Genomic DNA, 14,097 nt, shown 5'->3' with positions numbered 1-14,097 from the left:
GGATATAGGTTACCATGTGGATAAAGGTGAACTATTGTTACATCCTATCCATGGGATGTCCCTAACCCTGATTAGCTACTCATACTCACCTGAGTGAAGTGAGGAAATCAGTGTCAAGTGTCTTTTCCAAGGACACAACATCCGAGCATGTCAGGGGATACAAACCCAGGGCCACTGGACCCTGAGTCAAACAGTTGGTAAAGTCTACCTATGACAGACTCAGTTTACAATACAGTCTTGACCAACCTTGCACTTGGTCCACTTCTTGTGGGTGTGGCTCATGTGTGGCTTTGAGGCCGCGCTAGGCAATAGTTTTATAAGTAGTGCTACCCAGATTATGCTTTCCATATATATATATGACCTGTATTATGACCTGTATTGTATGTATTGATGTTGTTGCTTGTATGTTATTGATTTGTATGTACTGGTGTCATTTTTATGTGAGGGAGGGCAACTAGTAAAGGTTGTTCGAACCTGTTTTGCCCTCCCAATCACTGTGTGATGAATTCAAATAAACAAATAAACAAACTGCCTATCATTACCAGCATTCAGCTACCACAAACCAGCCAGGTTCCTTTGCACAAACCAACAAACCACAACTGCCCAGCCTGTACACAAATGTTGACATTCAACAATGTCCGTACACAACGTCTTCTTTTAGGGCCATCATTTAGGTTTTCAGACATCTGACCAACAACTACGACAGAAATTGAAAACATGAAAGTTGGATAAAAACTTGCACCACATTCTGTTCACTGTTAATCTCCAAGCAGATCCTATGGTAGTATAAGATAGTATCAAAAGCTGGCAGAGGAGTGAAGCTGGCTAAAGAGTGTGTTTTGCTACCAGGGAAAATTGGCAAAAGGACACCTCTTGGCTGACTACACTCCTTGGCCAGTTTTGTACTATCTTATGCCATTGTAGGATCTGCTTGGAGTTTATTCACTGTGACCAGGCTAGGTGACCCTCGGAGTGAGTCATGCAGGCATCTGATGCAGCCACAAAATGTGAAGGCAGTCGGACTACTGAGTCACTGGAACCTAAATACAACGTACATCCAGAATTTATCATTCTGAAGATATACATGTAGATCTCAGCATATGCATATCATGGTAATTATTTGAGTATGTAGCAAACAGTGTAATATAACCAGCTGCTGCCGCACCGTGTGCCTGCAAAGCTGGTGTGATACCCTGAAGGGCTGTTATACAGGCTATATACAGATGCAGATACAGAAACAACATTAACTGATTTTGATACATATGTCAAATTGCTATGTACAAAAAAAAAAGTTACAATACCAGCAAGGATTTTGTTTCTAACAGAAGATGTTATTTCAGTACATGGGTTTCTCCTGGCAGGACTGTGTACATCCTTTCTGTGTTTTGATTTGTCAAATTTGGTGGCCGGGTCAGAGCAGACCCTGCATGGTGGCGATGTCTGGCACCCGACTCCCGGCTAAACATAGCACACTGCTCTAAACATAGGCCAGGGGATGGGGATGGTATTCAACATCACTTCCATATCATGAGATTCATAGTGTTCTCAATACTGTAAATGCATTTAAGTTCACAAGGATTTAATTTCGCGGTGGTTTTAAGTTCACGGTAGCACCATGCACTGTAGTCTCTTATTGGTTATTGCCATGGAAAAATGTTTGCGGTGGTTTTAAGTTCGCGGTGAAGCCGCCACCGCGAAAACCGCGAACATTAAACCATCGCGAAAGTTTCTGCATTTACAGTACATGGACCACACTAGTAGTAGTACTGTGCTAGGACCTTGGAAAATAACAATTTTCTCAAATACTGTGCAAAGTTTCTTAACATAGCACATAGCTCTAAACATAGCAGGCAGGGGACAGGGTTGGTATTCAGTCAACATCACTAATATATCATAGTGTTATGAGTGTACAGACAACACAGCAAAGGAACTAGGAGAGAAACAAACTTTCTCAACTATTACGTGCAGTTTCTAAACATAGCACGCCACTCTAAACATAGACAGGGGTTTGGATAGCAGGGGATGTGTGTCCGCCCTGATTCACAGCCACTTCACATCACATCGCCATGTGTGCACTGACAACACTGGGCTAGACACGAGAAACATCCCCCTCACACACCTACTCAAATCTGTGATTTCTACGTATAAACATACGTGTTAGTGTATTATCCCTGTCATTTCTGCATCATATGATACTGTGCTCATGGAAAACACTGTTCACTGCAAACCGCCTGGAAATCTTATTATATCCCAAATTTTCCTTCGTATGACCAAAGAGCTTTTATCTCATAAAAGCTCCTTGGTATGACGAAGAAATTCACATCGACTGAGAACATTGGTACAGCCACAGCACTATTCTACAATGTTGTATGAATCCTTGATTTGACTTCTGCAACGTGTGTGCATGTTTAGTACTGTTTACCGCTATAAAGATAGACATCAGAAAAATCCCTCAAACAAACCGTACTGGAATATACCGGTACACAGGTTCTTAGACTAAACATGTAAGCATGATACAGCTCTAAACATGGCAGTCAGGGGACGCTCTGTCACCCCCATTCATCATAATTTCCACATCATGTAAGAAAACATGCACTTAAAAATACTAAGGCTTGACTTTACGTATGTAGCTATGAGAAAATTCAATGACACAAACCTAGTCATAAAAAAAACTCATATGTACCCATACAAAGTTGAATTGTACATTTCTAAAAGTAATATCTAACACAAAGAAACTGAACTTACCAAAGTTTTTACTTAAACTCCAGTGGGCTTTTTTTTTTAAGGAAAAGAGCAATCTACCAACAGAGGCTGGCACTATATAAAGGTTGATAATTTGGGTAAGTCCAACTTCTATGTTTGAGATTCATTTATTACAGTTCATCTATACTTCAGGATGGTTTCTACCAACACAGAGGAACTTTCATTAACTCAAGTGGTCTGTTTTCATCACCGAAACCTGCCTATGTGTTCTTGTCAGGCCTTTGTCAGCATAGGGGGCGCCTACACTATGATTTGGATCCCCTATGCTGAGATTTGGGACCCTATCATCCTAAGGGACAAGTATTCTGTTGCTTTGTAACAAGGATGTAAAAAAAATGTTGTCTTATTTCCCTTGGCCCACAAAATGCAGGATAAAAAGTTTCTGAGGAACATAGATTTTTAACTTTTGAGGAGGAAGGATTCCTCCAGAACTCCCGGACTTTGCTGCACTAAGACGCCCCTACACCTGAAAAAAATCTCGGTAAGAACACAGCTCGTCAGTGCTCGACCTTCCTACCAGACATCGTGACATGTTACTTTGTTAGCGCAATGATGTTTTGTGTAGTAAACAAAATGACAAGCTGCTATTTGACAGGCCTGTGGCAACCATCTTCCAAATACACACTGCACACAACAACAGCTATCACGTTCGTGAACTCTGTTGACCATGTCACGTTGACATCGTAATGCAGGTCTTTAGTAGCCTGGCTTACTTTTTTCTACACATGGCTACCATGAATTAAGTACAAACCAGACTTGTCAAAGTTCATGTCATTCGCCACCGACTGTCTAAAGACACATCCTCAACACTGACAACAGGGAGTACACTGTCTTACCTTCCATCTCCAAGATTCTCCTAATAATGTAAAATCCCAGACAAATCTATCTTCACCGCTGTGGATATCAGACTTGTTAGCAAACACACCATGTCTGCGGCGGCACAAGTCTGGAAACATTTAACGTCAACAGAAAAACTGGCACACGCAAACTTGTACATGATTTGGAAAAAATGGGGGATTTTGCCAAATGGACGACTGACAAAGCGCTGGAAAGACGTCAGTGGCTGTTCAGTTAACCTGTTTCAGATGGCTGATGATTTTAACAAGATCTGGGATGAAAAAATGATGATTCTCATGCCAGATTAATTAAGCATATGTGGAATAGAAGTAGGATAGGACAATGGGAAGAAGACACTGTAATTCTAATCTTCCTTCAATCTTCAACTGAAGAAAAGTGCGTCTGCCTCCATTTTTTACTCAACATGCTGACCTTCTTCAGGGTGAATGACCTTACTCACATGTGACCTGACATGTGACCCCAGTAATAGGTCAAAGGTGATTCAGAAACCTGATTCTACATTTCTATGCATTGTAATGATATTCTAAGATATACAAGTGCTTGTACTCTTGCTAAAATCTTACTTTCAAACGTTTGAACGCACTGTTATGATATTCCATATACAAGTGCTTGTTCTCTTGCTAAAATCTTACTTTCAAACGAATGAATGAATGAAAACCAGAAAAACAAATGGAAGACAGTGCACAATTGTGGCGCTCTGAGGTTTGTCAATCGTTTTGCGTCTTCATCACCCCTGGTCCGTACCTGCACACTGCAGCAATTGCCCGGAACTACCCCCCAAACCACTGGAGGCCAGCTTGGCACCAGAACAAGGCTAGAATTTACGAGCGCTGGATGCACTTGGTGTCACGACTGTGGTGGGCTTTACCGAGTAAACCAGGGCCTATTAAAGATAAGACTCAACATTACTGGCCTAAGCTTCTCAGTGAATATTCTCTCAGATTTATACATATCATGCTTTCTCTCTCTGTCAGTCAGTCTTTTGCAGACTATGACAAACTATGCAAGAACGTAACGACAAAAGATTTCAATTTACATATCATGCTAATATGGAAAAATCAACATGAAAACAGAGAACGAGAGAAAGCCTGTACAGTACCTTGGTACACACAGTTTCAGCAGGGAATATCATCAGACTTAAGTTGTCCCCCCAGCTTTTATTTTGTCGCTTTGCTTAGATTTTACCTACAGTCAAACCTGTATTAGGGGCCACCTCTACAGAGGGGCCACCTGTCCATAGTGGCCACTTTTTGTCTGTCCCTTGGGTATTTTATCTACAAGTTACCACCTCTATACAGAGGCCACCTGTCTATAGTGGCCAAATTTGTCTGGTCCCTTGAGTGGCCGCTATAGACAGGTTTGACTGTACATTTGTACAAAAACCAATGAACTGAATGGGTACAGCCAACATGTAAATGCATGGCCCATGATTGAACTAATAACTGCATGAGGAGGAGGATAATCGGATAGGCTGGGGGGAAGGAAGCAAGTGTTTGCAGATGACTACTCCATGTAAAATGCAGACCAATATGCGTCACATGGAGCACTCTCTGCCAGGCTTGACGTCAGGGCCCCCATTGTTTGTCATCAGGCCCACATCGCTCCGTATGCCGGGAATGTTAAACAGCAAGGGGCCTTGTCTCATTTTTACCTCTCAGCATAATTTGTTACCAACTCATAACTACAACAAACCAGGCGAAACAAGTTTTACATGTATTAAGACTTGGTTAGGGGCAGCTTTGAGGACCGAACAATACCGTTAAGTCCAACACAACAAGGAGGTAATCCAAAAGGTGGCCTAAGAAAAGATACAGGTCAGGTGATTGGATTTCCAGTCCCAACTTTGACGTCAATGTGTCCATCTAACTTACAAGAACAGGAATCCAACAATCCACTGACTACACAAAAACATTTTATCATAATTGCTCCAAAATTTCTTGGAATGAAGGGCCAGGGGTCAAATTTTACTAGTTCCCTGCAGAAGTAGTTTTCTGTCAAAACAACAAGAGAGCAAAAGCAAGCAGCAAGCCTGTTTATAGAGTGCATGGGTTCAGCTAGTCAGTACTTCAGTCAGAGGAAGGTTGTATGTAATGACTTTTCACCTCTTTTGGAGTTTAAATGGTGAGAAAAATCCTGATCAGAAATTTAGAATGAAGAATGTACACTGTAACTGTAAAATGTAGCATTGATACATGTATGTGTGTATATATCCACTCTTAGTCCCTATCTCATCTGGTATGTATTTGGACACTACTGGTAAACATGCACCTCTGACATGCCATGAATTAAACTTTATGTGGCATGGCTGAATGTACTTCAATTACAGTAATAAATTTTTACACGTCATGACAGCACAACAACAACTCAGAAATGTGGGCCAGCATACGCAAAGTCACACGCAACACCATCATTGTGAAAACTTTGAGCACCGTTATAAAGAAAAAGTTATAAATCTGAACTATTTTCTGTGGACCCAGCTCTTTGTCAATGACCCCTCTTGACGTCACCCCTCTGATGAATACGCTGCCATTATGCCTGAGCCCTGAACGAGCTCCGCGATTACACAAGCTTCCAGTACTCCAGCCACCGGCACAAAGTACATTACCTACCACTGACGCAATACTGCGCTCTCATAGCAATCATGATGAATGGGCAAATTCTGCAGCTTGCAGGGCAACGAACATAACACTAACACAGGGCTCGAAATACTGGGTGTATGTGCACCCAGGTGCACCCAAAATTTGAGCTGTGCACCCAATTATTTTCTGTGGGTGCACAGGGTGCACCCAAATATTTTCTTAGGTTTATGTATGTAAACATATAAAAGTATATAGTATACATCATATTCTTGACATCTAAGTGTTAGAAAGATAATAAAAATGTCTGTCATGGTACTTTTTTAAGAATTTGATATAGCTTGTAACTAAGTTTTATCATTAGTTTATTACTTGAATTTCAGTGGTGCACCCAAAAAACTTTTGGTGCACCCAATTTTTCAAGCTGGGTGCACCAGTGCACCTAATCCCAAAAATGAATTTCGAGCCCTGTAACAGCAGGACCACTTTAACTTTAAGGGAAGCTACATACATGCTGGTCATTCCAGAGTTGTATAGCAGCAACTATATCATATAAGGCAATTTTTAGATCCGTTGAGAAAGACCGCCATCTAATTTTTTTTGTTTATATTTGTAATTGTAAACAGCATCATAACATCTAAATGCACCGTAACTTCCAATGCATCAAATTCTCAAACATTTCTTTACAACATTTGGCATACTGATCAAGATGATCTTTAAGAAATTTTCCATGCTCAATTAGTCAATACATAGATGTACATGGTACTATATGTCTTGGCCAACACTATAACATATATCAGTCTAACAGTAAGATTATTGATTGCCAAACACCTGTGAATACTTTAAAATGTTTACCTACAGTATGGGTTAACCTATACTTATATCATATATGATGTCCTCGACTAAAGACTAAAGGCAATGGGTTAACCTAATAACAAGTACACCAGGACTTGACCGATTATAGTGGCTTTCCCACACAAGTATGATATCAATAATAACATCAAGCCGAGCATTGCCCCGTAAAGTTGCGCACCGTTAAACAGCGTGCAAAATACCCACTTGCACACTTGCACATTGCAACCACTTTTTGCTTGGTGCAACTTACTTCTAAACTCAGGTTGCACAGGGCGCAACTTAGATTTTGAGCCTCAGAACTTGATTTTGTTCTCAATTTACTTGGAAGAAATAAATGGGTAGAGGCAGCTCCGTTTCAAATCAGCCAAACATGTATGTATTGTACCTTTTTTTCAGAAATTAGTGAATTGTAGGTGGTGCAACTTGAAATTCAGTTGTGCAACCTAGTTTTTGCCCCAAGTTGCACACTGTGCAACCTGGCTAAGAAAAATATTTTGTACACTGGTTAAAGTAACGACGGAGCCACAGTTACACAACCAATCAATAATGCATGTGCAACCCAAATCAGACCGCCCGGAGTATTGTTTGCAGTCGACACACGAGACGGAACGAGCCTGACGTACTTGGCAACCTCGCAATTTGTCTTCTCAGACTCTGGGCTCCAAATACTTTTTGTCTGCATGCCTGCCCTGATGCAGGTAACATTGAAAATTACCTGCATCAGACAAATTTTACCTGCACCACTCTAAATTAAGGAAGCATGGATCAAACTAAATTTGTTCAGAAACCATATTCTTCTTTAATCTATACTTCATAGGTGGTAACAGTCAATGCAGCTAATAACAATCCACATACACCTACATCATTGGACATTTATGTATAATACCCAGTACATGGACCAGTGCAGGTTAGGTGCAGTTAGACACCAGAAATACCTGCACAGCTCCAATGTTACCTGCATTAAATAGGTGTTCAATAAACATAAACATCTGCAGGTGGTTTTCGAGCCCTGCAGACTCGTCCAGCCATCCAGACGTCTCGGGCCGGGACAGACACTTTTGGGGGGGAACAGAAATGGTCCTCAGCCAAGAACGGGCTTACCGCTAAAACTCCTCAGTCATGCCACTTCTCTCCTCACAAATTGACGGGGAACAATACCCGAGTGAGTCTCCAGCCATCTGAGTGAGCCGTGGCTGAATGGGGACACAATGAGCGAACCAGCTGACTTGGCAGAGGGTAAATACCTACAGGGCTGGACAAGTTTTCTAAAATTTACTTGTCCTTTTATAGGGCAAACACATAAAAGACTTATTTGTCCGAACCAATTTTTCACTTGCCCAAAATCTAAATGCCTTTTTTATATGTTCCAGCAATGGAATTCATACTATTGTCTCTATTTTTCTGTGTTGACCATTGCTTGATAACTTCTCACTCAATGACAAAATCTAACTTGCCCGATCGGACAAGTGGGGTAGGTCATGCACTTGCCCTATCAGCACTTTCACTTGACCGGGACAATAGGGCTAGTGGACTTGTACAACCCTGCACCTACATTAACCCACCCTTCACAAGAAACATGGAGAATCGTTATTCTCACAAGATCAACATCAAAGTAGCTGAATAATTATGGCCTCACGCATAGATTAATGCATTAGTATTATGTCAGGTATTACTCATTTACTGTAAAATTCACACGAAACTGCATAGTTTAGTATGAAAAGTATACTGTTGTTGCAACCCAGGTTATCAAAAGTATTCTGCTCAGTGTTTTCATTTCCATATTTGGCTACTACTACTTGCTGATGCATCATTTTTCATCCACTGTCAGAAGTTTCTGTATTTGGTCTTCGTTTAGTCATAAGTGTCGATATTGACAGAGGACACACCCATCAAATTTCTTGGTCATCAAAAAAGCTTATGTAAACAATCAACAATGAAAACAGAGTCTGAGGGAAAGTCTGTAGTACTCTGTACCTTGGTACACTGCACACATACAGGGATCAAAACACTTTTTTTTTGCTACATGCAAAATTGCAAGTTGGCAAAAATTTTACGTGCAATTTGAAAAATTTACATGCAAAATACAACTAGGCGGTGATGACGACGAGTATCACTAGCTTGAATCGGTGAATTTTGATTACATCTAGTAAAGTTACCGGAGAAAGTTACTGGCAAAAACAAGAAAGGATAAAGACACACATCCATTTGTCTTTTTGTCTAAGAGTAGGGGGTCTAATTCCTCAGTATTTTTCCAATAGGCCAGGTATTTTCAACATGCAAGATTGCAAGTTAAGAAAAATTTTATTTCATACTAAAATTGTTCAGAAACCATTGCTATTTTTCTTTGATACTTTATAGGTGGTAGCAGTCAATGCAGCTAGTAACAATCCATATACAGTTTTTTTTTATACCCCCATGTCACAGGACATGAATGTATAAAACCCAGTACATGAACCAGTGCAGGTTAGGTGCAGGTGGAGACCAGAAACACCTGCACAGCTCCAATTTTACCTGCACTAACCTGCATATACCCAGTACATGAACCAGTGCAGGTTAGGTGCAGGTAGACACCAGAAATCTCTGCACATCTCCAATTTTACCTGCACTAACCTGTACATACCCAGTACACGAACCAGTGCAGGTTAGGTGCAGGTAGACACCAGAAATCCCTGCACAGCTTCAATTTTACCTGCACTACCGGTAACCTGGATATGCAGGTGGTATTTTGAGCCCTGAGTCAGATTTGAGTTTTCCTCCATGCCCTGTTATTTTATTTTATTTATTTTATTCACATACATTTAACGAGCATAGGCAGAAAGCTCAGCAATGAGCTTATAGACGTCTTCTGCTCAAGATACATAAAATGACAGTCAAAATTAACAAAATTAAGAATACAACCAAACATATAACTCAGGATGACATGAACATAAACTAAATCACTTCGCAACGTAAAAATGACAAGAATATCAACAGAGTCAAATAATAATGGTGACGGTTACATATTTATTATATAGTCAATTTACAACAAAAATGAACTGGAACACATACAAGCCCTCAGTTTCCACACTGCCTTCCCAAGTTCTTGCTAAAACTTCACTTTGAAAATGTCTGACAACCAAATAAATGAATTGGTGTGATTTTGATTAACTGTGCAGAAATAATCACAGGTACAAATGTACCATCCAGTCCAATGAGTCCATCTTGTGCTACCAGGTCAGAGGAGCAAACTGACCTGTCCCCTTGTTGCCATGGCAACAGAATGACTGACAGATGAGAAAGTGGCACCAGCACACTCAGACCAGGGGAGGAGGTATATATAGAAAAGGGGTCAGCCAATAAGCTCACCTGTGCACCAGAACCCAGTAACCAGGGTTTAACATGATTTATATACTGGGTGCATGTGTAAACCTAATTTTTGACCGACATACCAACATGCACTGTAGGCTAGCATATCTATTTACTGTAGCATATTTAATTATTTACATAAAAGTACTATTTCACAATAGTAATGTGTGTAAAGAGTACTCTACAGTTCATTCATGACATAAAATTCAATTTTTTTTTTGTCAGAAAAAATACTAAAACCTTTGTTCCATTACTTGTTAGAATCTTAAAGTTAATAGATGTCAAGTTACGTTGATAATTTTAGTAATCAAGTTAGCCATAAAATATCAGATTCACACTTTGAAGAGAGATGGTAGGGTTTGAAATTGCATTTTTCTAACATTCTATTGTATCTTAGGTTGTGCGCCCGAGAATCATTTTAGGTGTAACAAAATGTTTAGATCCCCAAAAATGGACCCCAGTTCAGTGCCCTCCCTGACAGCATCTCCTCCCCTGTCAGACGCTGGGGTATACTTAGTAACTCTGGTCCAGTTCTGCCAGCACAGAAGTGTTAGGAACTTAGTGAGAAGGAAAGTTCGTGTGGACAAGTCCACTAGCCGGACAATGTCCGGGGCAAGTGAAAGTGCTGATCGGGCAAGTACACGTCTTACCCCACTTGCCCGATCGGGCAAGTAAGCTTTTTCCATGAGTGAGATTTACTTGATACGACTTCATGTTACTTTTCACAGTCATGGCATCAAGCATTGGTAAATACATTGGTTTATGTAACCAAAAACGCTTGAGTGGCTCAACGAGTCTTGTTTTGCAGTGAACTCTAAGTCAATAAAAATTTTGAAAATACAGTTGAATATCTCTAGTCAATGATAAAAGAATTCCATTGATTGCTGGAAGTGAAAATACATGGAAAAATGTTATTTGAATTTCGGGCAAATGAAAAGTCAGTTCAGGCAAGTACATTTTTTATGTACTTGCCCGATAGGACAAGTGAATTTTTAGAAAACTTGTCCAACCCTGGACTAGCTAGCTGTGACTGTGTGTGAGCAACATAAGCCAGAAATTGGGCCCTCTGGGGACTCCCTAAATATCACACAACTTATATAGTATCAGAACAAAAAAGGCCGCTCAAGGTAGGATCCAAAACAAACTGTTTTTATACAAAGGAACTCAGCTTTACGTCTGCCACCTTCAAAAAGGTTTCAAGAATCTAAATGGAAGTCACTAATAAGAGTATACGTTACTGGACATGATACATTCATTACGTATTCTGTACACATGCATTTTACACACATGGAATTTTGTAAACTTCCTTAGCCAGCATACTAACTGATGTTTACAAGTGGTATTTTCTACATACTTACAACCCTAAACCAAGCAGATTACACAACTAAAGAACTGCAACATTAGTAATTAGTAACAGTTGTTGACCCCCAGCAAATTTCTTGAATATTTTCCTTTGGTCGGTAAACAGTTCATGAATCAGCTGTGTAAATCTAATAAAGTAACACAAAATATCCTCATTCTAATTCAAATGGCCTCTTATTTCAATTACAATTAAGGGCAAGGCAGTGTGACTTCATCACAAACTTTACGTCACTAATGAACTTAAAATCGTTCATTGACATTTGACTCTTTTGAGAGGCAGATGTGCCCTGAAGAAACTAGAACAGCGACTAGTCCTGACATGTTTTCATCAGAGGTCACCAGATGACATCAACACTTTGGTTTTACAAATCTTTATGTCCTTCCAGTAAGGGGGGAAACATTGTTACATATTTACGACTTTGAAATTGAAAACTGTTATGAAATACCTAACAAGATGTCACGCAAGGCCGTACCAAAAACACAGGTGGGTTTGTTGTCGTCGAACCAATCACAACAAACTAAGATCAACCCAAGAGAGCGACAAAGAGTTAACGCACACCAGTAAAGTTTAGAATATCAGTCGTACTCAAATACAGAAACTGGAGCCCTGACCCAAGTGTCGTAGGTCAGACTTTTGTGTACAGAGATGTTGGGATGTGCTACACTAAGTAGCAACTGTGTGCAGCAATAAATTATACATAAGAGATTCCCCTGCTCTGTGGTGGCCTGTATACCTGAAGTGTTGCAGGAAATGTGGGATTTGGAGCTGTTTTACGAGGATATTGTGAATGGCTGGATCTCCTTTGTACCACACGGCCTTGTCCTTCTGACCCGGCTGTTCAGAGGAGCTTGCACTCAGCCTATCAAAATACTAGCATAAAACCACAAAAAAACTACCAACATCACACTGTGCGGTCTTCACACCTACATTATCCTATTCCTGTTGTATCTAACACGCAGTTTAAGTCGTGTTTTTGCTGTTGTTGGAAGGAAAGTTGCCGTTTTTGTGGCCCGTTTGACAAGGAAAATTCTGCTGACTTCCGAAATCGCTACACTGGGTCGACTTCAATATGGCGTCCGCGGAACGGAAAATTCTACCAGAACTACGGAATATTCGGGCCTGGTGGCCTTCCCGACTGGGAACCTTCCTAGTAACGACACTGTAGTAGAACTGAGGAAAGGTGACCCAAATTTTGGGGGATTTGTAGGGGAATTTTGGAGTCGTGAATTCATGGAAAGGTAAAAAAAAATACCCGCGCCAAAAATAGGTCTGAGGCGACCTCGGTCGGTGGGCGTGAAAAATTGCGATTTTCATAAATATATTCCCCAAAGTACCGCTTGCTAATGAAGAGGTCACGAGTAAGTTTAGATCAAGTCTGGTGTGTAGATTGTGCATATTCCTGAAATCTGCCAAGATTTGAGTTTAAAGGGCGAGAAAATCCCGATCTAATCAGCTGCATCCACAAACCTCTGCCCTCCCCACTACGACAGGCGCCACACAAAATTCAAAATTTACCCCGTCTTTGCTACGTCCAAACTGCCTCCAAATACAGCCAAACAAGATGTTCTCACCTGCCAGAACTTGTCGAAGCCATGGTTCCGTCCTACAGCATGTAAAATCCAGTGAAATTCCTCCAGTTTAGTCCTAATTGTGCTGAATCCAAAGGTTACATGTTGGGAGAGAGCCAAGCCGTCACTGCGCCTCCCTCCGAACAGACCTGCGCGTACGGGCCAAAACAGCTGATAATCCCCGACAAATACTCTACATATTTCCAGATTTTCGCCACGAAATCCGGCCTAGGTGATCCGACAGGCACCCTAATCGATGGAAATGAAAGCGTTGCTGCTGTAAATTGGGTCCAAAGTTGGCTCCGGGGCACCAAAGTCTGCTAGTCGGCGTACACAAACCGGTACTGGGGACGGAAAATCGCTCTGACGGACTGATTTGCAGCCGGAAGTAGCGACCGGAAGTACAGGCGGTACCATCTAACGAGGGTACAGAAATATCAAATGAGTAAAGATATTCAAGAAACATCTACATTTTTACAGATTATATAATACAAAGTATAATTCTCATATTTATAACTAAATAAGTATAATGTTTGAATATCATAAATGTCATATATGATTCATTTTTGCCTTCAGAGATATTTGATATTGAAATCTTTCCCCTACTATTCTAAATGTTGAACTCGTCAATTTACGTACACAAACGTATGGGTGCAATTTTAATATTTCCCGCATGACGTCGCTGCAGCCGGCCGGGGTTGACCTGACCTCATCTCCGCACAAAAATCCCCCCAGCAAAGTTTCGATGACGTTCGCGGACATCCCCTCA

At 40.8% G+C, this 14,097-nt stretch overlaps 1 protein-coding gene across 1 annotated transcript in view; it reads right to left on the bottom strand.

Moving 5' to 3' along the window:
• The window catches only part of LOC118419229 (AF4/FMR2 family member 4-like), a gene marked incomplete in the record, with an annotated part of 177,201 nt that extends 163,469 nt beyond the window's left edge, over positions 1 to 13,732 (bottom strand). Inside the window, 1 exon segment of the mRNA XM_035825579.1 lies at positions 13,332 to 13,732. Coding sequence (XP_035681472.1) covers positions 13,332 to 13,354 — 23 coding nt within the window.
• Between the last annotated feature and the right edge of the window lie 365 nt (positions 13,733 to 14,097).

Source organism: Branchiostoma floridae, chromosome 7, assembly GCF_000003815.2.
Source record: "Branchiostoma floridae strain S238N-H82 chromosome 7, Bfl_VNyyK, whole genome shotgun sequence".
NCBI classification, from domain to species: Eukaryota; Metazoa; Chordata; class Leptocardii; order Amphioxiformes; family Branchiostomatidae; genus Branchiostoma; species Branchiostoma floridae.
The sequence above is the reverse complement of the archived record's forward strand: the minus strand, read 5'-3'. Positions and strand labels throughout refer to the sequence as shown.